This window comes from Macaca nemestrina, chromosome 2 (assembly GCF_043159975.1).
Source record: "Macaca nemestrina isolate mMacNem1 chromosome 2, mMacNem.hap1, whole genome shotgun sequence".
Taxonomy (NCBI): Eukaryota; Metazoa; Chordata; class Mammalia; order Primates; family Cercopithecidae; genus Macaca; species Macaca nemestrina.
The window spans coordinates 183,746,777-183,759,266 of record NC_092126.1 but is presented as its reverse complement, the minus strand read 5'-3'; the positions used below and the strand labels follow the sequence as shown (position 1 = coordinate 183,759,266).

Below are 12,490 nucleotides of genomic sequence, written 5' to 3'. Positions count from 1 at the left end.
TGTAGGTTAATAATGCCAGGGCAAGTCTAGGAGCCAGTTCACTTGGGGTACGAAAGCACCTATTGCTTAAACCAATCCCGAAGTCATCTGGCATTGTTGCTGTTGATGCATGCACGTGCACTGAAGCTTCTGAGCAGCATGGGCAGAGGGCGTGACCTTTCACAACCTGTACGCCAATCACATGTCATCGTGACAGCCCCTTTAGATGGGATTAACTGCACTTTGAGTTGGCAGAGGAGAATTATTTGTATATGTACTTATGCTTTGCTTTTGTGTACACACACGTACGAACCACAGATGAACCACAGATATCTATTTCTGAGGCAGCAGGAACACCAAATTCACAAGCAGCCTTCTGTTTGAAGCATGATGGGGATAACTACAACCCAGCTGACCTGCAGTTCTCCCTCCAGAATGCTGAGGAGAAATAACAGGTCATCTCTTGATAGGTCTTCTGCTTGGTGGCCATTACCACTGTGTGGCTTCTCTGCCTTGGGACATGGAACTATTACATCCGACTCACTGGGGGGGTCTTTGTCTTGCTGTCTGTGCTTCATGTTTTGAGGCCCTTGGAAACTGTGGCCTTTAGTATGTCTTGGAAATTTCTTGTGGGTTGAGCCCTCGGTGTCACTGCCTCTGGAACGCATTCTGTAAAGCCTGGAAGGAGGGAAGACAATTTGTAACGCTTAATGGAAATGGGGTTTTAATAAGAGTACCTATTACTGCTTTAACAAGTCTGCATTCTTGTTATATTTACCACAGCCCCAAACTCAATTTTTTTGATGTCTACAGCAGAGAAGGGTATTAGCAGATTCATAAATCACAGTCTTATTTACACTTTTGCTTTTAAAGCAAACATTTTAAAAAATGTGTTCTGCTTTGATTAAGGCCACTTATGTCTGTGGGTAAACAGGCCGTGTTTGAACTTCATCCCCCGAGCATTCCACCTCCGGAACCCAGGTCAGACCTCCAACCATGGCCTAAGTGCTTGCTTAAGATGTACTTAACATAATTATAATATTGTAAAATGGTGACTTTGCTAATTCTTCTGACTTTCTTCAGATTTACTTTATAGTATTTCCTTTAAAAATTGTTGGGGGTTTTTATGGGGTTTTTTGTTTTGTTTTTAAAATTTGTTAGCCTTTAAAAGTGCATTAGGACAGAAATGGCAGGATTACTGCTACAGAATTACTGCGTTACTTTGTTTTGAAGGCCAAGTCTAGTATTAAAGGAATGAAGGCTTGGTCCCTGGCTATATTCCTGTATTCCTGACATTCTTCTAAAATTCTAGATCTGTCCTTGGGTAAGCTAAGGGCTTATATTTAGGACCCTCATCTTCAAAGCAGAGACACTGCTACCTAATGTAGTTGGCCATTCTGGAAACAATATAAAATAAATTAATATTTAAAGGACACATTAGCTCCGCATCTGATTATATAATCAACCAAATGAATTTATAATAGGAAGAAAAATTCTTCCACTGTTGAGGTTTCTAACTAGAAGAGAAAATATCAGTTGAACTTATAATTGACTCCGTGGCATATAAGCAGATTATTAATTTTACTCTTTGTCCTTACAAATCATGAAACTTTCACCATCGCCAGTACCTTCCTTTTAGTTTGTAGTATTTCTTTAAAAATCTGAAAAACTCAAGTGTCCAGAAAAGTGTAGAACTATAACGAACTGCTACATGCTACCACACAAATTTATAAAATTTTAATAATTTACTATATATTAGAAAACAGTTTTTAAGTACTGTATTATAGATGTATTATAACGTATGTATCTCTTCTGAAACCCGTTCTCCTCCCTTCCCACTCCAGAAGTAACCATGTACTCTTGAATTTGGTATTTATCATCCCCCTGCATGTTTCATACTTTTTAAAAGCGTGTATATATTGCTGAACAATGTATAGTATTGCATGTTTTCAAACCTTATTTGTAAACAGCATATTGAATGTATCTTTCTAAAACTTGCTTTTTCATCCTAGATTATATTTTTGAGATTCTTCCTTGTTCCATTTTACTGTAGTTTATGTATTTTGATTGCTGTAAGAGTATTTCATTATATAGTACATCATTTACTTGTTCATTTTACTGTTTTTGAATACTTTTTTTTTCAGTATTCAAAAAAATGCTATTTCAAACATTCTTGCACATTTTTTCCCCTTGTGTTAGGTGATAAGAATTCTGTCACAAATCAGCTGTGGAACTTAATTAAGACACTGACCCATTGCCAGGCACAATGGCTCACGCCTGTAATCCCAGCATTTTGGGAGACTGAGGCGGGCAGATTACCCGAGGTCAGGAGTTCAAGACCAGCCTGGCCAATGTGGCGAAATCCCATCTCTACTAAAAATACAAAAAATTAGCTGAGTGTGATGGCACACGCCTGTAATCCCAGCTACTCAGGAGGCTGAGGCCCAGGAATCACTTCAATGCAGGAGGCGGAGGTTGCATTGAGCCAGGATCGCGCCCTTCACTCCAGCCTGGGTGACAGAGTAAGACTCTGTCTCAAAAAAAAAAAAAAAGACATTGACCCTCTTTAGGTCCAATGACCTGATCTGGAATTAAGGGAGCACTTATTATGTGTGCTAAGCATTCTTCTCAGCATTTTCCATGTATTAGCTCATTCAAGTCTCACAACAACACTGTAAGGTAAGGAATATTACTATCTCCATTTTACAATGAACAAATGGAAGCACGAGAAACTTACTGAAGGTTGCATAGCTAGTAAGTGACAAAACTGGGATCTGAGTCTAGGAAACCTGGCTCAGGGACTCACACTCTTAAAAATCATGCCGTAATGCCATTATGCTGTATTGCCTAAGACAAATGCATATATACACTGGTATAAACACCTTGTCCGAAAAATGCCTATAGCCTTACTGAAGAGACTCTTTACAAATACAGTATGGATGGACAATGATGTGTGACAGTAGTTGTCACTGGCTCTTCCCTAGGTAGCCAGGGAAGGGCTCATTTATTGGAGAAAAGCAAAGGCATAGAAGGGATATTTTTGTGTAGGAATGGGAAGTTGGGGATGTGTAAGAGATAAGATTGGGAGAAACCTCATTGTGTGTATATTTATTTATTTATAAAAATATTCATGTACTACCACAGTATATTATGTGCTCTATAAAAGCATTCAAAAAAAGAAAAAAATGAAAAATTATACATAAATAGGATTTCTAATGATCTTTCCCCACCCCCATTGTATTTTCTTGAACACCTAGGAATATCCTTACTCTGGGCTATAGAAATAATGGAAGGTTGTTACATAAATATATTTAATATAGGTAAATATTACATTCTGCTTTATTTATAGATATATTCACACATGAATGATAGGGTCATCTATGTCCTTTGTCTTATATTTTTAAGACAAATGTATTCTTCATTCACATCTCCCATGGTGTATCTGACCTGGTGCTCCACACATAAAGGGCATGCGTTAGGGTGACTGGCTTGCTCCTTTTACTTTGTGCCCAACTGTCTCAGGTACATTTTAGTGTTTAACAAATAACCCCAAAACTTGGATGGAAGCTAAATAACAATGGCTCAGAATTCTCTGGGTTACTCCACAGCTTCAGCTTTCTTACAGCAATTCTGGGCATGGATGGTCTAAGATGGGCTCCCACGTATCTGACTGTTGGTTAGTTGGACTAGGAGAGCCTCAGCTGGGTCCTCTTATCTCAGCAGTATGTGGACTCTCATCCTCCCCACATGGTGGTCTCAGGACAACATTCCAAGAACATGAGAGTTGAAACTCCAACGTCTCATTTGTGAAAGAATGTCACAATGTCAGCCCAGATTCAAGATTGAGGAAATAAATTCCACCTCTACATGGAAGAAGATAAAAGGCCACATTGCAAAGGAATGGAAGGAATTAACTGCAGCCATCTTTGAAAAAGTTCGCCACACCCACAGATTCAGATTTCTGTGAAAATCTAATAAAAGCCTAGTTTAAAAGAGGAGCGAAATATATTTGGTTCTTTACTTCTTTTCATTTTCTGAAAGTAACACAGGGTTTGATTTTTGTTTTTTCATTTTTACATGATGAATTCCTATGCTTTCCTCTTGCCCACACAGTCCTGTGTGGAACAATAGCCTACTGATAAGAATCAACTTGTATCCTGCTGCTAATCAATGAGAATTTCTCTGCCCTCATCACCTTAATCTAGGATATCCCTTCCAGAATACCAAGATAATGTAAGCTTTTATTTAGCAGGGTAATTTGCTGAACATTGTTCATAAGTAGTGCCCTTTTAGCTTAAGGCAGCCCTGAGCTACAACAGAAGACTGAATGGAGCTCTATATACATTCTAGCTTCCTCATCTCACTCTTAAAGTGGGTTAGATGAAATCTGACAGGAGAGCATAGATCATTTGCCAGTGATGATATTCATAAGTAGTAAAAAAAGGAATGACCTGAAACATTTTTATACTGTGTTTGTTATTCTTTTAAAGAGATTAGAGTTTTACTGAGACCACCAATTCTCTTTGGAGGCTGGGGATAGTAGCATCAACATTCTCACTGATTAATGAAGTGGTGCTCACACTGGATTTGTGAACAGACCCATCATGTGCAGACTTGTGGTCTACTGAGGAGCATATGTCTCTTCATGTTTACAGTGGTGGAGTTTCCTTGCCCCTCTGCCAGTAACCGCAAAATGATCAGTAATGAGAAGTAATTAAGTATCTAGAGGAAGCAAACAAAGACATGAATTTCATGATACTCTCATGCTTTGTATTATCAGTGACTTCATTGTTTCTCTTGGCAAATTTTTAATGCATCTGTGCTTGGCCCAGGGGTGCATAGTAGTGTAAAGAAAAATTTTGTAATAGCAACAGTGGTTTGGGATTTTCAGGGTACCAAAAAAAAAAAAAAAAGGAAAGTTGCTTTTGTGTATACCAAATAATGATGCTTTATTCTTTATAAAGTGCTGACATAGTACCTGGTGAGTTTGCAAGGGAAGAAAACCTGCTTAGTTGTCAGTTTAACACAGCCTAATGTGTTGTTATCTGTGACTGTCATAACCATAGAATGATGACCTTCAGGAGTGTAGCCTGGGAATCAGGAAACCCAGCCTCTGATCCCAGCTCTGCCTTTAATTAGCCAGGGTCTGTGTTGTTGCTTATAAAATGAGAATATTGGGATAGGTTGGCCCCATGAGGTCATTCAGGCTGGAACAAGGACCAAGGATTGTTTCCCTTGACCTCTACCCTGTTCCTCACCCGCTAATGGATTCCCCTGACAGCAGGGTTAGGACCTGAGACTAGAAGATCTTTGAAGTCCCGGGATTTCCCGCTTTAGAATTCTGGGATTCTCTGTTGTCTTGTATCTATGGATACAAATACAGTGCAGTTGGCAGTAAGAAGTAGATCCTGCTTTGTTTTCCTATGTAGTTCCTTTAGTCAGTTTTACTTGGGCTTAAGTTAGTTGAAATCATGGTGGATCTTGGTAAGGATGTGTCCATACAAGAGGACTAGAAGAGAGTTTGTAATTATTTACTTAATTTATTTACAGGAAATGGCCAAATGTAAATAGAGGTCTATTCTACTCATTACCTTCCTCCAGCAGCCCCCCCAGCCAATTCCTTATTATAAAAGTTAAATTTTAAAAATCATTCTTTATTAATGTTGTATATTAAAAATTACTCTACATAGTTAGGTGCTATTTAGACATACTTTTTAGTCTTCATTTTCCTACTCATTTTTGTTTTAGAATTGTGGATGTGACTAGAGGATATTTTTGCTTGTATCAAGTAATTGAAAAGCCTCAATAAAAGAAATCATTTTTGGTCTTGGTCATTTAATATGATATTGAGGTAGCCAAGCAAAACTACTCCAATTTAGAGAAAGAAAATAATAATAATAATGATAGCTAGCATGTATTCATTCCTGATCATATACAAGCCCATCCTAAATGCCTTCCTTTGATTAACTCATTTAATCCTCTCAAAAAACATTTCTTATTACCTCATTTTGCAGAGGAAGAAATTGAAGCTTGAAGCCTTTTTTTTTGCGGGGGGGGACAGATCCCACACTGTCGCCCAGGCTGGAATGCAGTGGTACGATCTCATGTCACTGCAACCTCCGCCTCCCAGGTTCAAGGGATTCTCCTGCTTCAGCCTCCTGAGTAGCTGGGACTACAGGCGCATGCCACCACACCCAGCTAATTTTTATATTTTTACTAGAGGCGGGGTTTCACGGTGTTGGCCAGGAGGGTCTCGATCTCGACCTCATGATCCGCCTGCCTCGGCCTCCCAATGTGCTGGGATTACAGGCATGAGCCACCTGCGCTCGGCCCGCTTGAAGCCTTTTTAAATAACTTGCCAAAGGTCATACTGCTAAAAAGTGGCAGAGTCAGAGTCAGGCCATAATTTAGGCAGTCTGGCTTCAGAGCCTACTAAATCACTATGCTGTATCTACTTAGGTCTTATAAAAAGGTATACATAGTAAAGGAAAAATCCTGGTTTAACATTAATTTATTCAACAAACATTTATGAAATGAAGCCCCTACTATGTCAAGTACTGTGCTAGACAATTTTGTTTTAACTAGCTCTTCTTTTCTTTTCTTTTCTTTTCTTTTCCTTTCTTTCCTTCCTTCCTTCCTTTCTTCCTTCCTCCCTCGCTCCCTCCTTTCTTTCCTTCCTTCCTTCCTTCCTTTCTTTCTTTCTTTCTTTCTTTCTTTCTTTCTTTCTTTCTTTCTTTCTTTCTTTCTTTTCTTTCTTTTCTTTCTTCACTTTTGCTCTTGTTACCCACGCTGTAGTGCAATGGCATGATCTTGGCTCACTGCACCCTCTGTCTCCAGGGTTCAAGCAATTTTCCTGCCTCAGCCTCCCAAGTAGCTGGGATTACAGGCACCTGCCACAATACGGCTAATTTTTTTGTATTTTTAGTAGAGACAGGGTTTCACCATCTTGGCCAGGCTGGTCTCGAACTCCTGACCACAGGTGATCCACCCACCTCAGCCTCCCAAAGTGCTGGGATTACAGGTATGAGCCACCGTGCCCGGCCTACCTTATTTTCATATCTGGACCAATCTCCAATTTGTTGAATTCTGAGTATCCAGAATTGCACAAAAATGTGAGTAACGTAAATTCACAAACCCCTAGCCTTTGAGTCTATTCAGTAAAGTTACTCTGTTTTCATATATTGTTTATGTGCAAAACCTATATATTTGAATATGTAGTTATTTTTAAGTTTTCATGTGCTTTTCTCAACCACTGCTATCATCTTGAAGTGGCAGGAGACATGTCTTAATAGAAAGACTATGAGACTGTGGAATCAAATAAAACTGTTCTTAAATCACAGCTCCAACATTGGGCGTCTGTGAGCCTTTAAATGTAAAATGGAGATAATGGTACTTGCTAATGGGTTTATTATTAATATTTGGTGAGCACAGGGCCCCTGTTGTTCATGTCTGTATCCCCATGTCCTACAGAGTTGGACCTCAGCAGGGATTTTTTGAGTGATTGAATCGTGCAGTCCTCAGCAGAGCTGGTTGGCTCTGAATAGGAGCTGCCTCATGGTAAAGATGATTCATTTGTGAACCACTGGCTAGAAATTTAGAAAAAGGGTACTGAGAACCTACTGAAGTAGCTGTGTATAGACCTCTTACCACATGCCAGACACTGTTTTAAGCGCTTCAGTTCATTTATCTTATTTATCTTAAAGAATTTTAGCCTGAAGTAAATGAAAAAAAAAAAAAAAACCCTGTAGGAAGAGGGTTGGTAAAGGTGAATTAAGCGTGGAGACTCTCATAAGAGATAGCAAAGACAAATGAATTAATATCAATTTCAGGGCAGCACTGGTGGCTATAAAAATCTCAGGAAGTGTGTGTGTGAGTGTGAGTGTGTGCACACGCACACTCATGCTGGGTGGGGAAGAAATGTTAGATCCACGTAACTTACTGGAAATCTCCATTCAATTTCACTGAATTTTGTAAACTTTTGATCATAAATACCCTGATCTGCTATCCCTCACCCCCAGCCCTCTCACAGACACCCTCACATGCATGAAATGAACTGAGTATGCACTATACTACTTTTTTTTTAAATTGACAGCACCATTAACCATCATTAGTTCTGTTTTTAAGCATGTAACACTTTATTAAGGCAGTGTCGTTTAAACTTGGTGTAGGGGGAAATTTTAGACATAACTTGTTTGTTTTGATGGCAAGAAGACTGCGTAACACAGAGTGAGTCTGTGCTAACTGTAGGACACTCATGGCCAAGGAACAAAGCTGGGAGTGATCCAAAGCTTTAAGTTTGAATATATTTAACACCCCATACTTTGCTGAGTTTAGAGGGCAGACTGTCTGTTGTCTTTACATTTGCACTTGCATTTCCCCCTATCTTTACACAGAACCTTTAAGCTAAGATTTAGTTCCCTGAAAGGAGAATGGAAAGAGATGTATTAAGATTATGGGGTTCTCAGCAGAGCTGGTTGGCCCCTTTAATATTAACTGACGTATGGTAAATGTGATTCATCTATGAAAATAGTGGCTATAAATAGATGTTAATAGTGCTCAGTTGCAGAACGGCCAGGTTGTGCTCACATGGCCAGATTAGGGGAAAAAATCCTGTTGGGTATTTTATGTGGTCTTTCAAAAAAAAAAAAAGTTTCCTTTTATTGCCCTAGTCACCCACATTTGAAGACACTAAACTCAGCCAGCTGCAGTAAAGCTATCTGATGGCTAAAAAAAGACAAATTGACAACAAGATAACCTAATTTAGCAATAGGCCTCCTTGATCTTTTTTCTCCCATTTTCAGTAAAAATCATTGAAACATTTTCTTAGTGATATTTTTCGTTGTAAGGCATAGACAATTCTTTAGACAAGGGATTGGAAAGTGGGGATGTATATGATTCAGGTTCATATTCCCAAGGATTCTGAGTCCTAAGAGAAAGTCAAAGCCACAGAGAGAAAATCAAGAGCTTCAGAAGGTGGTGCAGTAGTCATCTCATCCATCACCCAGAGTATCAGGCACTCAGTATTTTCCATCATCACCTGCTCACTTGTTATATACCTGGGAGTGTCCCAAAGTGCTTCCTTGTTGTGAGCTGAAATCCAGCTCCCAGGAACTTTGGTTCATGTATCCTGGTTCTACCTCCGGAGCTAAAGCAAGCCAAGCTACTCTTCTTGCCACAGTGTAGTCCTTTAACCAAAAGGACTCTATTCTTCTTTATTCCAAATGAAACACTCAGTTTCTTTATCCATTTCTTATACCACCTAGTTTCAGTCTCCTCCACCCACAACTCACAAACACGTTTTGATTGTGCCCCTTCAGCCCAGGGTCTTTCTTAAAGATATGCGTGGGGGCAGTTCCAAGATGGCCGAGTAGGAACAGCTCCAGCCTCCAGCTCCCAGCATGAGTGACACAGAAGATGGGTGATTTCTACATTTCCAACTGAGGTACCAGGTTCATCTCACTGGGGTGTGTTGGACAGTGGCTGCAGGATTGTGGGTGCAGCCCACCGAGCGAGAGCCTAAGCAGGGCGAGGCATCACCTCACCTGGGAAGCACAAAGGGGAAGGGAATTCCCTTTCCTAGCCAAGGGAAACCGTGACACACAATACCTGGAAAATCGGGTCACTCCCACCCTAATACTGCACTTTACCAAGGGTCTTAGCAAATGTCACACTAGGAGATTATATCCTGTGCCTGGCTCAGAGGGTCCCACGCCCACGGAGCCTCCCTCAGTGCTAGCACAGCAGTCTGAAATCTAACTGCAAGGCGGCAGCGAGGCTGGGGATCTGAAGTTCCTCTTCAAGGAGAACTACAAACCACTGCTCAGTGAAATAAAAGAGGACACAAACAAATGGAAGAACATTCCATGCTCAAGGATAAGAAGAATCAATATCGTGAAAATGGCCATACTACCCAAGGTGATTTATAGATTCAATGCCATCCCCATTAAGCTACCAAGGACTTTCTTCACAGAATTGGAAAAAAACTAAAGTTCATATGGAACCAAAAAACAGCCCGCATTGCCAAGACAATCCTAAGCCAAAAGAACAAAGCTGGAGGCATCACACTACCTGACTTCAAACTATACTACAAGGCTACAGTAACCAAAACAGCATGGTACTGGTACCAAAACAGAGATATAGACCAATGGAACAGAACAGAGCCCTCAGAAATAATACCACACATCTACAACCCTCTGATCTTTGACAAACCTGACACAAACAAGAAATGAGGAGAGGATTCCCTATTGAATAAATGGTGCTGGGAAAACTGACTAGCCATAAGTAGAAAACTGAAACTGGATCCCTTCCTTACACCTTATACAAAAATTAATTCAAGGTGGATTAAAGACTTAAATGTTAGACCTAAAACCATAAAAACCCTAAAAGAAAACCTAGGCAATGCCATTCAGGACATAGGCATGGGCAGGGACTTCATGTCTAAAACACCAAAAGTAATGGCAACAAAAGCCAAAATCAACAAATGGGATCTAATTAAACTAAAGAACTTCTGCACAGCAAAAGAAACTACCATCAGAGTGAACAGACAGCCTACAGAATGGGAGAAAATTTTTGCAATCTACTCATCTGACAAAGGGCTAATACCAAGAACATACAAAGAACTCAAACAAATTTACAATAAAAAAACAAACAACCCCATCAAAAAGTGGGCAAACAATATGAACAGACACTTCTCAAAAGAAGACATTCATGCAGCCAACACACACATGAAAAAATGCTCCTCATCACTGGCCATCAGAGAAATACAAATCAAAACCACAATGAGATACCATCTCACACCAGTTAGAATGACGATCATTAAAAAGTCAGGAAACAACAGGTGCTGAAGAGGATGTGGAGAAGTAGGAACACTTTTACACTGTTGGTGGGATTGTGAACTAGTTCAACCATTGTGGAAGACAGTGTGGCGATTCCTCAAGGATCTAGAACTAGAAATACCATTTGACCCAGCCATCCCATTACTGGGTATATACCCAAAGGATTATAAGTCATGCTGCTATAAAGACACATGCACACGTATGTTTATTGCTGCACTATTCACAATAGCAAAGACTTGGAACCAATCCAAATGTCCATCAATGACAGACTGGATTAAGAAAATATGGCACATATACACCATGGAATACTATGCAGCCATAAAAAGGATGGGTTCATGTCCTTTGTAGGGACATGGATGCAGCTGGAAACCATCATTCTCAGCAAACTATCACAAGAACAGAAAACCAAACACTGCATGTTCTCACTCATAGATGGGAATTGAATAATGAGAACACTTGGACACAGGAAGGGGAACATCACACACCGAGGCCTGTTGTGAGGTGGGGGGATGGGGCAGGGATAGCATTAGGAGGAATACCTAATGTCAATGAAGAGTTAATGGGTGCAGCACACCAACATGGCGCATGTATACATGCGGGATATAACAAACCTGCACGTTGTGCACATGTACCCTAGAACTTAAAGTATAATTAAAAAAAGAGAGAGAATTAAGAAGCCATTGAAGTAATTACTATAAAGCGTTGACAATATTGTGGGAAAATATGAATGATATAGTACTAACTGAGGAAAACATGATCCAAATTGCCTGTACATTATGATTTTAACTATATAAAATGTACATATGTGTATATAAAGGCAAGGAAAGATGGAAAAGTGAAGTCAGTTGATATTTGAATAAACTGAATTATGTTTCTCCTTTAACTTTTTTTCAAGATTAGCCTGGTGTTGTTATATAATGCATTTTAAAACAAATGAGTAAATAATACAAAAAAGATATGAGTGGAATTGGGTATAATTTCCCAGATATTAAACACAACTAAAGCAGTGAATTGGTGAAAGTATATACTCAGGGAAGATCTTAGCAGCTTTTCTGATAGTGGTTCTGTTGGAATTTTAAGTATGGATCCAAAAATTTGATAGTAGGTGTTTAATGAAAACTTCTTGCAGTTTACATTATCAGGTGAATGTTTGTAATGATATCTTTCACTTGTGTGTTTCTTGATACGTCAGGAGACAGGATATTATTTCCCCAGTTTGCAGCGTCCTCATCTGCAAGATTCAGGAATCTTCAACAACTTTACCTTATAAACAATGGACTAGAGATAAAACGCTAGGTATTCTGACTCTTTTTTTCTCTATGCTCATGCTAAATTAATTGACATTTACACTCTTTTTGGTTTGGAAGTGTTCTTTGGTTTCTTGTTTTCTAAGTGCTGCAGTCAGAGAAGCTGCTGCGCTGTAGATACAGAATAAACAGCCGCTGATGAAGTCCAGTAGGGCAGACTTACATCATGGCTTTTCTTAGCTGTGTGTTGTGAAGAAAGGACAAAAAGAAATATAAAAATCTTCAAGTATAAATAGTGATTTATCCAAGTTTTCCATTACAAATCAGTGACTCTTTAAAGATTCTTTTCTCATTTAAGGTTGAAACAGGACTGAGAATGTTTTCCAGATCTTTGTGGAATACAGCAGAAAAAGGAAATTATTTTTATGT

At 39.3% G+C, this 12,490-nt stretch overlaps 2 protein-coding genes across 8 annotated transcripts in view; one reads left to right on the top strand and one right to left on the bottom strand.

Annotated features, from left to right (window-relative positions):
• Positions 1–12,490, top strand: part of LOC105477475 (cms1 ribosomal small subunit homolog) — a 369,751-nt gene that overhangs the window by 114,926 nt on the left and 242,335 nt on the right. The window lies entirely within an intron of this gene.
• The window catches only part of LOC105477476 (filamin A interacting protein 1 like), a 297,624-nt gene that overhangs the window by 106,058 nt on the left and 179,076 nt on the right, over positions 1–12,490 (bottom strand). For 2 of the 3 annotated variants that reach the window (XM_011733987.3, XM_024791455.2), the window contains one exon: positions 396–657. In XM_011733987.3, coding sequence (XP_011732289.2) covers positions 396–647 — 252 coding nt within the window. In that variant the 5' untranslated portion in view covers positions 648–657. Of the gene's footprint in view, positions 1–395; positions 658–12,490 lie in introns of those variants that run through there. The other variant, XM_011733988.3, reaches the window with a different exon arrangement.